Source organism: Arvicola amphibius, chromosome 1 (genome assembly GCF_903992535.2).
Source record: "Arvicola amphibius chromosome 1, mArvAmp1.2, whole genome shotgun sequence".
NCBI lineage: Eukaryota > Metazoa > Chordata > Mammalia > Rodentia > Cricetidae > Arvicola > Arvicola amphibius.
Genome location: NC_052047.1, coordinates 130731709 through 130744375, shown reverse-complemented (window position 1 = coordinate 130744375; position 12667 = coordinate 130731709). Strand labels below are relative to the sequence as shown.

The 12667-nt window shown below is 43.6% G+C and overlaps 1 protein-coding gene across 1 annotated transcript in view; it reads right to left on the bottom strand.

Moving 5' to 3' along the window:
• The window catches only part of Inpp5f (inositol polyphosphate-5-phosphatase F), a 90694-nt gene extending 79052 nt beyond the window's left edge, over positions 1-11642 (bottom strand). Inside the window, exon 1 of the mRNA XM_038326494.1 lies at positions 11298-11642. Within this exon, the coding sequence (XP_038182422.1) occupies positions 11298-11394 (97 nt within the window). The 5' untranslated portion in view covers positions 11395-11642. The remainder of the gene's footprint in view (positions 1-11297) is intronic.
• Positions 11643-12667: the final 1025 nt, after the last annotated feature.

Genomic DNA, 12667 nt, shown 5'->3' with positions numbered 1-12667 from the left:
ACACATCCAAAGACAAGGGGAGGGGATGTCAGTCAGTACATAGAAAGTTAGCCTAGCACCCACGAGGCCTTAGGTTTAATACTCAGTGCTATATAAACCAACAAGGTGAAGTACTCCTGTAACTCCAGTACTTGGGAAGGGGAGACAGGTTATCAAAGGTCAAAGTATCCTTGGCTGTATAGTGAGTTCGAGGCCAAGGAGGGAGATAGTAATCTGAGAGAAACCCCCAGTATTTCCCTTTCCTCATTTAGACACAGCCATTAACATTCAACAGACACAACCTTTCTCTCAGCTGGTTTTTAAATAATTGCATCTTTTTCTGAAAAATTTGAAAAGTTTATTTAAAACTCTTCTATATTTTGTTCTAGGATTTCTTGTATAGTGTATACTACTGTGGGCTAACAAAAAGCTATGTCTTCAAACCCACCAAACCCACCACCACTGTCTTGAATTCACTGTTTTATCTGGCCTTAAATGAAGAACAGCTTCCATTTCAGGAAAACAAACAAACAAAAAACCAGGTGTGGGAAAGTAGAGGAAAGTGGTACATCATCTTATAGTCTGCCAGTTAGACCCTACTTGTTCTCATAGGCTCCCCATCTGGTGCGGGAGAATTGTCTGTATTCTGTCAATCATGTTTTAAATAAACGCTGATTGGCCAGGAGGAAGTATAGGCGGGAAAAACAGACAGGAAGTAGAAATGATGCAATGAGAACAGGAAAATTCTGGGAAGGAGGAAGTTGATTCCCTCCAGTCCTGCGCAGACCACCGAAGAAGCAAGATGTGAGCCTGCCAGCTAAAAAAGGTACTGAGCCATATAGCTAAAATAGATCAGAATAATGGGTTAATATAAGTTACAAGAACTAATAAGAAGCCTGAGCTGATGGGCCAATCAGTTTATAACCTAATGTAGACTCTGTGTGATATTCTTTGGGGCTTGCCAGCTGTGGGGAACCAGGCGGGACAGAAACCCTAACAAGAGAGCTGGTCCTCGTGTTACAAATGGCTAATCAGCTTTATAACTTATAGAGATCTCTGTGTGATTTTCTTTGAGGCTTGCTGGCTGTGGGGTACCAGGCAGGATGGAAACCCCAACAAGCCAGCCCCTCATGTTACACCCATCGTCTGTGGTATTCTGCTAGAAGGAAGGCATTATAACTAAAAAGTGTTATTTCAGCTGGACATGGCAGTGCATGTCTTTGGCCCCAGACCTTGAGAGGCAGAATTCTGTGAGTCAAAGACCAGTCTGATCTACATAGGGAGTTCTGGGACAGCCTGGGCTACATAAAGAGAGCCTATCACATGAAACAAAAACAAGGTATTATTTGTGGTAAGTTAAATTCCCACAGCACACAAGCTTGGTGCCTTCAAAAAGCCTTTTTACTTTTATAGGGTGATGTGATCTGGCTATTTAGAGCTGAAGGAATGTCACAATTCAACCAAGGAACACCTTTCTTCCCATTTATTAGGAAGGAAACAGGGGTAAGAACCACTTAGAACTCAAACCTCAAGACTCAAATTAGTGAGCCAGCACTCCACTTTACATTCACCCTAGTACTGAGAGACAAGAGGATCAGAAAGCCAGTGTTACCCTCTGCTACCTACTGAGTTCAAGGACAGCTAGGGCACATGACACCCTGTCTCAAAACAAACAAACCCAACTCAATCTTGCACATAATTTTGTGTAAAGGCTCTAAGTTAGTGTCTGTCTCTAGAACCCATGTGGGTTTCCTCCCTGAACCACACTTCCTGCTAGTCTGATAGCAGGGTTACCCATCTTTTTATTTTGGCACATACCAGGTAGACAATCTCCAATCAATACTTGCTTTTGTTTAGTTTGAGACAGGGTTTCATGTCACCCACACTAGCCTTGAAACCCCTAGGTAATCAAAGTCATTTGAATAGGTATGACCCCCATAGCCTTATGTGTTGGAATGCTTGGCCCATAGGGGAGTAGCATTATTAGGTGGCCTTGCTGGAGTAGGAAGTGTTCCTTGGGGTGGGCTTTGAGGTCTCATATGCTCAAGCTACACCCAGTGTAGCAGTCTTCTTTTGCTACCTTTCTATTAAGATGCAAAACTCTCAGTTCCTTCTCCAGCACCATGGCTGCCTGCATAAAGCCACGTCTCCTGTCAAGATGATAGTGGATTAATTAGATGTTTTCCTTTATATGAATTGCCATGGTCATGGTGTCTCTTCACAGCAATAGAAACCCTAACTAAGACAGTGAGAGAGGATGACTTTGAATTCCTGATCCTCCTGCCTCCACCTCCCAAGTTCTGGGATTACAGATTTGCATCAGCATTTTACACTGGGTTTTATGCAGTACTGAGGATAGACCCCAGGGTTTTGTTCATGTTAGGCACAAATTCTGTCAACTGAGCTACAAACATCTCCAGCCCCCAACCAATAATTTTTTTGAAAGACTAAATGACTTCACAGTGTAATTTAAAAGACAAAAGACAATGCTAAATTAAATGGGAGGGCTCTTCTTCAAGAAATGAGAGTACTGGAAAGTTAGGGAAATGTCACAGCTCTAGAAATGAGTCTGAGAAGGCAGGCTAGCATACCACCATCCTCAGAAGGTCTTAGTGTGCCCACCACAGCCTTCCTGGGCAAAGACAGTTACCCTGAGCTCAGAGAAGGGTGAAAAAGGTTTGTATCTGGCATAAAAGCAATGTTTAATTATGTGAAACACCAGGAATCTTATACTCACAAAATAGGTGGAAAAAACTCCTTAATGTTACAGTTAGATATTATAACTGTCTAAATGAGATATATTAGTACTGCATAAATTATGAAATTTAAAGCTCAGTATTACTTTAAAAGTAAGTGAAAAGTTGTTTGAAAAAAATGAGATCCTTAAACAAATTAGTATATCCTGATGCATCTTACTATTAAGTTAAGGAAATACAAGAGTAAATTTGAAAGAACCTAAAACCAAAATAAGCTTTGGGTTTTTATTGTTTTTTTTAAATACCTCACACATGGGTTTATGTGTGTATATAAAAGACAGAATCTCACTATGTAACTCTGGCTGGCCTGAAACTCAGAGATCTGCCTCTCTCTGCCTCCCAAGTGCTAGGATTAAAGGTGTATCACTATTTGCATCTTAATTTTTTTTTTGGTTTTTCAAGACAGGGCTTACAGAAGCTCTGGCTGTCATAGAACTTGCTCTGTAGACCAGACTGGCCTCGAACTTACAGCAATCATCTGCCCCTGTCTCCAGAGTCCTGGGATTAAAGGCATGCACCACCACCATGCAGCTATAATTTTATTAAATCTTTGAGAGTTTAATAAAATGTATTTTGTTCATATTCACCCTCAACTTGATGCTTTGGTGTTTCCAGACAGCAGTTCAGCATGTAACTGAAGATAAACTTGAAATACATATACATATATATATATATGTATATATATACACACACATATATATATAAATATACATATATATACATATACATATATGGTTTTTCGAGACAGGGTTTCTCTGTAGCTTTGGAGCCTGTCCTGGAACTAGCTCTTGTAGACCAGACCTCGAACTCACAGAGATCCACCTGCCTCCGCCTCCCCAAGTGCTGGGATTAAAGGCGTGGGCCACCACCGCCTGCCTAACCTTGAACGTCTAACATTCCTGCCTCCACCTCCCAAATTCTGCAGTAATCAAAGGAACACTGACCTAAAATCCACCTACATTTCTCAGTTAGCTTTACCAAAGAAAGTATGACTGATTTTTTTTTTAAATGAATGGAAGCAGTTCCATTAAGGGTCTCTCAATATCTGCAAGATGAGCCATCCTACAGAACATGCAACTAAATGAAGACACTATCAGTGAGTGCCAATGCTTGATGCTCAATGTTTAGCCTCATTTTCAAAACACTATATATACATTATTACTTATATATCACCGCCAGCCAGAAATTGTAATGGGAGCTTATTCTCCTGCCCGCAGTTCCCAAATAACCACTCAGATGTTTACTATTATTTATAAATGCTTGGCTGATGACTCCAGCTTATTTCTAATTAGCTCTTACATTTAAATCAGCCTGTTTCTATTCATTTATATATTGCTATGAGGTCGTGGTGTTACCAGTACGCTGGCATCTTACCTCTTGAGTGGGTGGCATCTCCCTCGATTCCACCCTTCTCCAGTATCTTTGTTTGGATTTCCCACCCAGCTCTATCCTGCCTTGCCAAAGGTCAAAGCAACTTTATTTATCAATCAATGAGAGCAACACATATTCACAGTGCACAGAAAGACCATCCACAGCAAGAAATAATGACATTTCCCCCTATTTGATTCAAATGTTCTCCGCTCACTTATGGCCAGTTGACACACGATGACTGTAACTTAGATCAGTTAACACGTCATGATTTATCAAGGCTCTGTGACATCACTGTCACCTCACACTTGTATACGCAAAGCTAGATTTTAGAGTATTGTTTTAAAACATTTGAACAGGAATAGAATAGTCTGTAAAACAAACAACAACAAAAAAAATTCCAGAGAGATAGCAATGCAGTTTGTAAAGACCTAACACATTTAAATCTCCATAAAGTCACACCAAAATTAGAGCATACTGAATCAACAGTACAGCTGAACTAGTATGATTTTTCCAATAGTCTAGAATCTGTGTACAAAGACATGAGCCTACTGCACCTTAAAGTCCAAGAAGAAAACGAGCACGAGCAACCTTTTTGGCAGAAGGGCTAGGTGGGAGAAAAATAAAGACATCTGTGTGTCCCACTCATTTTCATTTAAAAAGAAACCAGATCTACTGAACTCCACAGGTTTGTAAGACAGAGTCCCCCTTGACAGGAAAAAAAATGTCAACAAGAAACAAGCACAGTACCAGAGGCAATGTTTGACAATATACTCGTCTTTGGTCCTGGCCACTATTTAATCCTCCCAACAAGCCTTGGATGCTCAAACTACACAAGGTGAACAGGGGACAATAATTATTCCAATAAACATGACTTTCTGAGGGTCATCCACCATAGGTCTGGAGACAGATATATTCTTCCTCCATGCTAGAGCTGTGTTAGCTGGGAGGTCCCATGATGCCGGACACCTTGGAGAGCTCTAATGCAGCCAGGTTCCTAAAACGCTACACTGAGGTCACCTGGGTCTGGCACCTGGCAGCTCTACTCTGTCAGTCTTTGTACCCTATGCCACTCCTTCCTCAATGTTCTGGCTTGATGGTACTCTCCTTTGGCAGGCTCCAGCCAGAACACAAGTATCTAGGAATCAAGGATTTAAAAAAAAAAAAAAATCCTCCCATCTTTGAAGGTGATTGCCTTAAATGTTTGTTCTCTTCCATTCTCTCTGCTCTGTGTACTCTGAAAGGTCACCCTGAAACTGGATCTAGGATTCTTGCAAAACTACACTAAGACAGGGTTCAGGTTGCTCATCGCTGGAGAAAACAGCTCCCATGCAGTACATACCAAGATCTACCCCATGATCTATCCCCACTTTTTCCACAGATGCTCTAAAAACCCAAGAAGGAAAAACCTGAAAACCTGAAGCGGCTAGAAAGCTATTTGTCAACCTACCACATAACAACACTGTGGAGTTCCTTACACCCACATAAACTAAGTTTGCAGGAAATGAGACAAGGCAAGCACAGGGACAAGAACAAATGAGAAGCCCCCGTTACCAGCCTGTGCAGCCTGCACTGGCCTTTCCTTAGTGTGCTGGCCTTCCCATTTGAGAGGCCTCTTATTCTCCTATAGGCTGCATTTCATAGATGCCCATGAAACACAAATCTTACAGCCTCACAGTCTACAAGGTAGAGAGGCTTATTATTTATTTATATATTAATTACATTTGTTTTATCAAGGCAGGGTTTCTCTGTATTGCCCTGGCTGTCCTAGAGTTCCTCTGTAGAAAGGCTGGCCTTGAACTCACAGAGATCCTTGCCTCCGCCCCCGGAGTGCTGGGATTAAAGGCGTGCACCTCCACGCCCAGCTTTATAAAACAATATTGTCGGTACTGAAGAATATGACTGTGGAGTCATATACTGGAGCAGAAGCCTTGGCTCTCCCTCTTCCTCCAAGAATTTGGAGAAATTATCCCGTTATGTTTCAACGTTCTCATCTGTAATAGAAGACTAATAACAAAATTATCTTCCAGAGTTTTACTGTGGGATGAAAATGGAATAATAGATAGAGACAGAGCACTGTCTGGCTTAGAAATGCTCAACAAGTAAAAGCTGCTACTGTACGCTGGTGTTAATCTTGGGTGAAGATGCAGATAACAAACTAAATGTAAAGACTCATTCAGCCCAACTGCTACCATGTTGACAGTATACTATATAGGTAACAAAAGTAGTACACAATCCAAAACGGGTACTTTTCCAAAGAAATTAAAGGCAAAAAACACTAGTAAAGCTGGTTACAACAATAACAAAAATTGTTAGAAAGCCAAGCATGGTGGTTCATGCCTGTGGTCCTGGAACTCAAGAAGCTGAGGCAGGAGGATTAGGGGTTCAAGGCCAGACTGCACCAATTGAGATCTTGCCTCAAAATGTGTGTGTGTGTGTGTGTGTGTGTGTGTGTGTGTGTGTGTATACACACAGCAGGACACAAAATACTAAATAAACTGAATACAGTTTCACACAACAGCTCTCCAGAGGTTAGTATTCTATATGGATTTCAATTCTATAATAATTTCCAATTTTAAAAAGTTAACTTCATTTGACAGTGGAAAAAATAACTGGCAAAATGATAAAGGTGATTGCCACTAAGCCTGACAATCGAAGTTTGATCCCTAGGTGGAAGGAGAGAATAGGCCACAAGTTCACAAGTTGTCCTCTGACCTCCACAAGTACAAAGAAACATGTAAAAGCCACTTCCCTCTAAAAGGAAAAATAATTGGATTGTCAAACCTGTAAGAAGGGCAGGAAAACTTGGTGTGAATTCTGACAGCTAGTATCCCCTGGGGTGGTGGGGAGAAAGAGAAAAGAAAAAGGAAAGAAAAAAATGTTCACTACTGTGTATCATTTAAAGTACCATTTTGCTGTATATGGACCATATGCTTATAAATGCTGTGTGTACAGCAGGTGCTGAGATCTTTCATGGTCACTCAGTATCGGAATAGAATGAGGTAACACACAGAAATAAATTATGTAACACTGCCCCATCACACAAAGCCGAAAGAGTGGAAGCAATTTTAAATGGAAAAAGACTACTTAACTATTCTCAATAGTGGATTATATATTGTTTTTTAATTTCTTAAACTAAAATCCTTTTAAATATATATGTAGTATATATATTTTTATTTTTAATTAACATACAAATTATTGGATTTGCCTCTGTGTGTGTGTGTGTGTGTGTGTGTGTTACAGCATTTTCAAGCAAAATATGTTTCAGCTGACTCTCCTCCTCCCTGATCTTGTCCATGACCCTGGTCTTCCCTTGTGCCCTCTGACCCAACTCCCAGAACCTCTTTTCTGTTTTGCTGTCTCATGTGTCCCATTACCCTCCTCCTTTCTCCCCTTCTCCTGGCATCCTTTCGATTAAACTATAATTCTTAGTGTCAGACATTAAACTCGACTCTCTGGAGATTACTGAATATTTACACAGCACTTTCCTGGGAGAAGTTAAAACAACCTAAATACTTTTTTTCTGGTGGCCATTAACTTGCAATAGTGATAAGCATCTTAAAAAGAAAAATAACAAACCAAAAGCCCAATGATTTACAAAAACATAGACTACTCTCTTCTGTTAGGAAAATAAAAACAAATAAATATTTACATTCAATTTTTTTCCTTAAAAAATTAAAGTGGAAGGGACTGGGAGGAGTGGAGGGAGGGGCAACTGCAGTCAGGATATAAAATATGAGAGAAGAATAAATAATACCAATAAAACACAAGGTGTATAAAAGGTTCAAGAGTCAGCTCAGTCAGTGAAGTACCTACCATATATATATATATATATATATATATATATATATATATATATATATATGTATGTATGTATGTATATATATGAGAAACTCAATTTGGATACCCAGCACTCATGTAAAAGAAAAAAGCTAACCAAATAATGACTGTGTCTATAACCCTAGTGCTAGACAGCGGTCCCTGGATCTCATTGGCTAGCTAACCTCATCAAGTTAACGAGGATCAGATTCAGTGATAGATGCTATCTCAAAAAATAAAGTGTGGACCAATTGAAAAAAAAAATTAAAGTGTCAAAAAAATAAGGAATCCTATTACAAAAAAAAAAACCCACAAGTTTAAGTTCTCACATTTCTCAATGAACTGAACAAAGATTTTCCACTCAATTACATAAATCTTTTTTTTTTGTTTCTTTTGAGTGTTTGTTTGAGACAGGGTCTCTCTATTACGTGGCTTTGGCTGTCCTGAAACTCAGTATGTAGACCAGGCTAGCCTGAAACTTACAGAGATGAGATCCACCTACCTCTGCCTCCTGAGTGCTGGGATTAGAAGTGATCACTACCACTATCGGCGTATACAAATCTTTAAAAAGAGTCACTCAGCCCAGGAGTGGTGGTGCATCTTTTTAATCCCAGCACTCAGGAGGCAGAAGCAGGAGGATCTCTGTGAGTTCAAGGCCAGCCTGGTTACAAAGCTAGTTCCAGGACAGCTAGGGCTGTTACACAGAGAAACCTTGTCTCAAAAAGAGAGGAGAGAGGAGGGAGGGAGGGAGAGGAAGGGAGGGAGGGAGAGAGAGAGGGAGTAGGAGGGGGAGGGGGGAGAGGGAGAGAGAGAATCACTCAGCTAGGTATCACAGGTCACACTATAACCCCATAATCCAGGAGGAGGCAGAGGGCAAAGCATTGTGAGGTTGAGATCAGCAACACAGTGCATTTCAGGCTAGCCTGGGCTATAGAGCAAGAAGGGGATGGAGAATCAGAATGAGGCCTAAAATGAACATGAGATCATCTTATTTTTACAACAAAGATTTAAATATAAGGAAACTTGAAGTTATGTTTAATTCAGGTTAACTCAATCATAAAGTATGTTCTGGATTGATTACAATCACTCTTCAGCCCATAGATACCAAGATTATTAGCAAAGCAAAGCCTGTGATGGGGAAATAATGCCCACTGGAGAAGACACGGGCTAATGTAGAAAGGGAGGATTATAACTGCAGTGTGTACAAAGTATAGAAAACATCAAGAAACAAAACAAACGTGACCAATAACTCTGTCCCATGGATGCAGGCTAGACTAGTACAGGGTGAGTGGCCTCGAACAGAAGTCTCACACAATGACCTAGGCAGGCAGGAACTGAGAATAACAGGGATCCTGAGCTATGGAAATGCTCATGTTAACCTTAACTATCATTATCACTCGTTTTTCTTATGGCTCCAAGAAAAAAAAAAAAGAAAATTTCTTGTTTCTGGTCATTCAGTAGTCACATGTTAAAAAAAAAAATCACAATTCCCAGCACTGTTGGTCCTATAATACCACCCAAGGTGAAACAAACTTGGTCAGTAGTTTGCTCAGTTGTTGAATAACCAGGGGAGACAACTAAAGATGTTAACTGTTGTCACTTCAAACAAGAGCAAACCTGGCTATCAAAACAGAGGAGAATGTTCAACAGAATAAACAGGATTTGAAATAACTGTACGAATAAAAGACCTGAAGAGCATTCACGCCAATTAAACATTATTACTAAAATAGCTATTCTTAGAATCGTGAGCATTGAACAGACTAAACTAGTAACTACAAGGATGCGCCATGTACTCAACTTGAACGCCTAAGGCTCACAACAACCTACTAATTCTGAAATATGATGGCTTCTGCCTTCCTCTAGATTTGTGGTCCATGTTTGTGGGTAATGGGCTACATGTCTAAAAAATAAAAGAAATTTAATTGTAATGGCTAGAACAAACTTTTTTATTATGGGGGAAAGTTTTAACTTTGCTTTCTGATATGGACTTTGGACAAAGTGTAATCCAAACCAAATGGCTTATTCCAAAAAAGGCTGGGTTAAGCTTCTGGTAGAGGAAACTGCTGGGGCACAGGAAATTTCGTCTTGTCTGATGAGCTGATAAGGACTTCAAGTTCCATTCAGTCCTGCTTTCCAGCTCCCAGGAACTGGCTCTAGGGGATTTCACAGCCTAATTCTCCTTTCTCTAAACCTCACACGGGTGGCAGGCGAGGAAAGCAGTCAAATTGGGGTAAAGAAGAAAGTGAGACTAGCCAAAACTAGCCTACTTATATCATCTATCTCAAGGTCACCAGAAGTCTTGTGGATAAGGTAGTGTCTCTGTTCTGAAAAGAGGACATAAAATACAGTGGCAAGGAAATACAGCCAGAACCATATTTCTGAAGAAGAAGAAAAAAAAAACGTTCTCCTTCAGAGCAACATAGCAGGCCTTCGTGATGACACAGGAGATTTGGCCGAAAAGTGTCCGGGAGGTCACTGAAGTGCCCTTCTGTATTGAATGTCCCTTGGAAAGGAATATCCCGACCCTGCTCCTCAGGCTGCCATGGTGAGTGGGGCTAACACACTAAAGGACCTGTTACCTAAGTGGTAACAAGATGACCCCAAGAGTCCCTTTGAAGCTGTTACACTAGATGCACTCCAGGAACGCAGGTAAACTTCCGAGGCTGGCTCTTTCAAGAGTTCCAGTCTCACTTTTCCTAAAGTCAAAAGCTCTTGAGTGGATAAGAAAAAAGCACTGGCAACTAAGCAGAAGTTGCCCAGACTCCCCAGAGAGATACGGAGACAGCAGCTGTCTGAGGACAGGTGCTGCTGCCTAACCCGACTGCAAAGTTTCCCAAGGCAAAGGATGAAGGCTTTTGACCTCTCCTAACCGTTTAAGTGACAGCCGACATAATTTCTTCTCGAAAATGGCAAGTCATACACGGAGCTTTCGATCAAGTGCTGTGAGGTAACCCTCGTGAAGTCACTCTTTAATAAGGGACCGGGAACAACACAAGGACGTCAACAGGGAGAGTCCCGCCAAGGCTTCCACAGAACTACGTGGAATTCGAACCCAGAACTTTCCCGCGCTGGACAGCGCGAAGCCGGCGCAGGTGAAGGCGCAGGGGCTTCCTGAGGGACCCGGTCTCCACTCCCCAGGCCCCAGATACTGGAGGAAGCACACTAAAGGGGGTGACGGGCCTTTCCCGCCGCACAGAGACAGGAGTACGCGCCAAGGAGGCGGCCGCGCCCCTCAGGACCGGAGCTGACAATTCCAAGCGGCCCGCCCAGCCTCCCAGTCGCTGCTCCGGGGGAGGGGGGGCGCCCGGGGCCGCGCCCCCCCACAGCGCTCCAGCTGGCCGGCTCGCCCCACCCAGCCCGCGCGGAGCGCCTCACCCGGTCGGAGCTGCAGGCCGCCGTCGCGCCGGCTGCACCACAGTGCGCGCTCGCCCTGCTGCAGGATGTAGTGGTCCTTGGCTTGGAAGAGCTCCATACCGGCCCCACGCGTTCCGGGGAGGCGGCGGTCCCCGGTCAGGGCACAGCAGCGGCCCGCCGGGGAGCTGTGCAAACGTCCTCCTCCACCGCGACCACCAGAGTCCTTGCCTGGGGGAGAGGCCGAGGACCCAAGGCTCGGAGGAACGGGGAGGGGAAGCACCCCGGGGCCTGACCTGCCGGCAGAGAGCACGCTTGGGCGGCCGCGGCCCTAGAGGCCTCTCCCCGCTCCCCCGCAGCTACCCTACTCAGGCCCCGCCCCCTAGCCTGAGGCTCCACCTCCTTTAGTTCATCCTGGCTCCCCCTAGACTCCGCCTCCTCCCAAGTTCCTCCCCTTGCCGTGCAACTCTACCTCCGGTAGTCCCGCCCCTCTCCCCTAGGCACCGCCCTTCCTCAGGCTCCTCCCCCGGCCCGCCGACTCCACCTCCTGTAGTTTGTCCCGGGTTCCTAGGCTCCGCCCCTTAAGTTCCTTTTTCCCCAACCGGTCGACTCCGCCTCCCTCTGTAGTTCTCGGAACGGCGCCCAAGCCCCGCCCTGGTCCCGCCCATGGGGCCCCGCCCTCTGCCTCAAGCCTTTCTTCTTTCAGCTCTCAGCAGGCGGTTCCGCCGCGCCTGCTGCAGCTACTCCCTCCCTCTCGGTCGCTCTCCTCCGCTCCTCAGTCTCTTCCACTGGCCCCTCCTGTGTCCTGCCTGCAACCTACACAAGCGACCTCGGGCGGACCCTGTGCTAGATTAAGTCTGGTTAGACTGGCTAGTCACCCTCTGTGCAGCCCTTGGGCCAGAGGCCCATTTCTCGAATCTTCCGTGACATGCAAACCGGTCCTTCCTTCCTTTAGCTCCTAGAAAAGCCTGGACAAGTCCCGAATCCACCTGACATTCCTTTCTTACCTGGGTACATTTCCTACCACTCTAAACATAGACAATACCGAGCTCAGAAGTGCAACCCAATAGACTGGCTCCTCCGCTACATAGACTACATTCCAAGTGGGCCCTCCGCTGAGCAGAGGCCGCTTCTGTTTCGGTGATTCGTATTAGAGCCTCGACACCAACAATCATTTAGTAAATGCACGTCAATGGTGATGTGTGAATCAACAGAAAATACAGCAGAGTTAGCAGAACTGATGAGAAATACAGGACAGTCTGAGAAGCCTGACTGCAGAAAGTCAGTTCATGAAGTGAAAAAAAAAAAAAAAAAGGACATCGCTCAGAGATAGTAAAATCGCCAGGTGGCCAACTTTATCAGAAAGGATTTAGGAATAAAGCTTCCAATTCTAG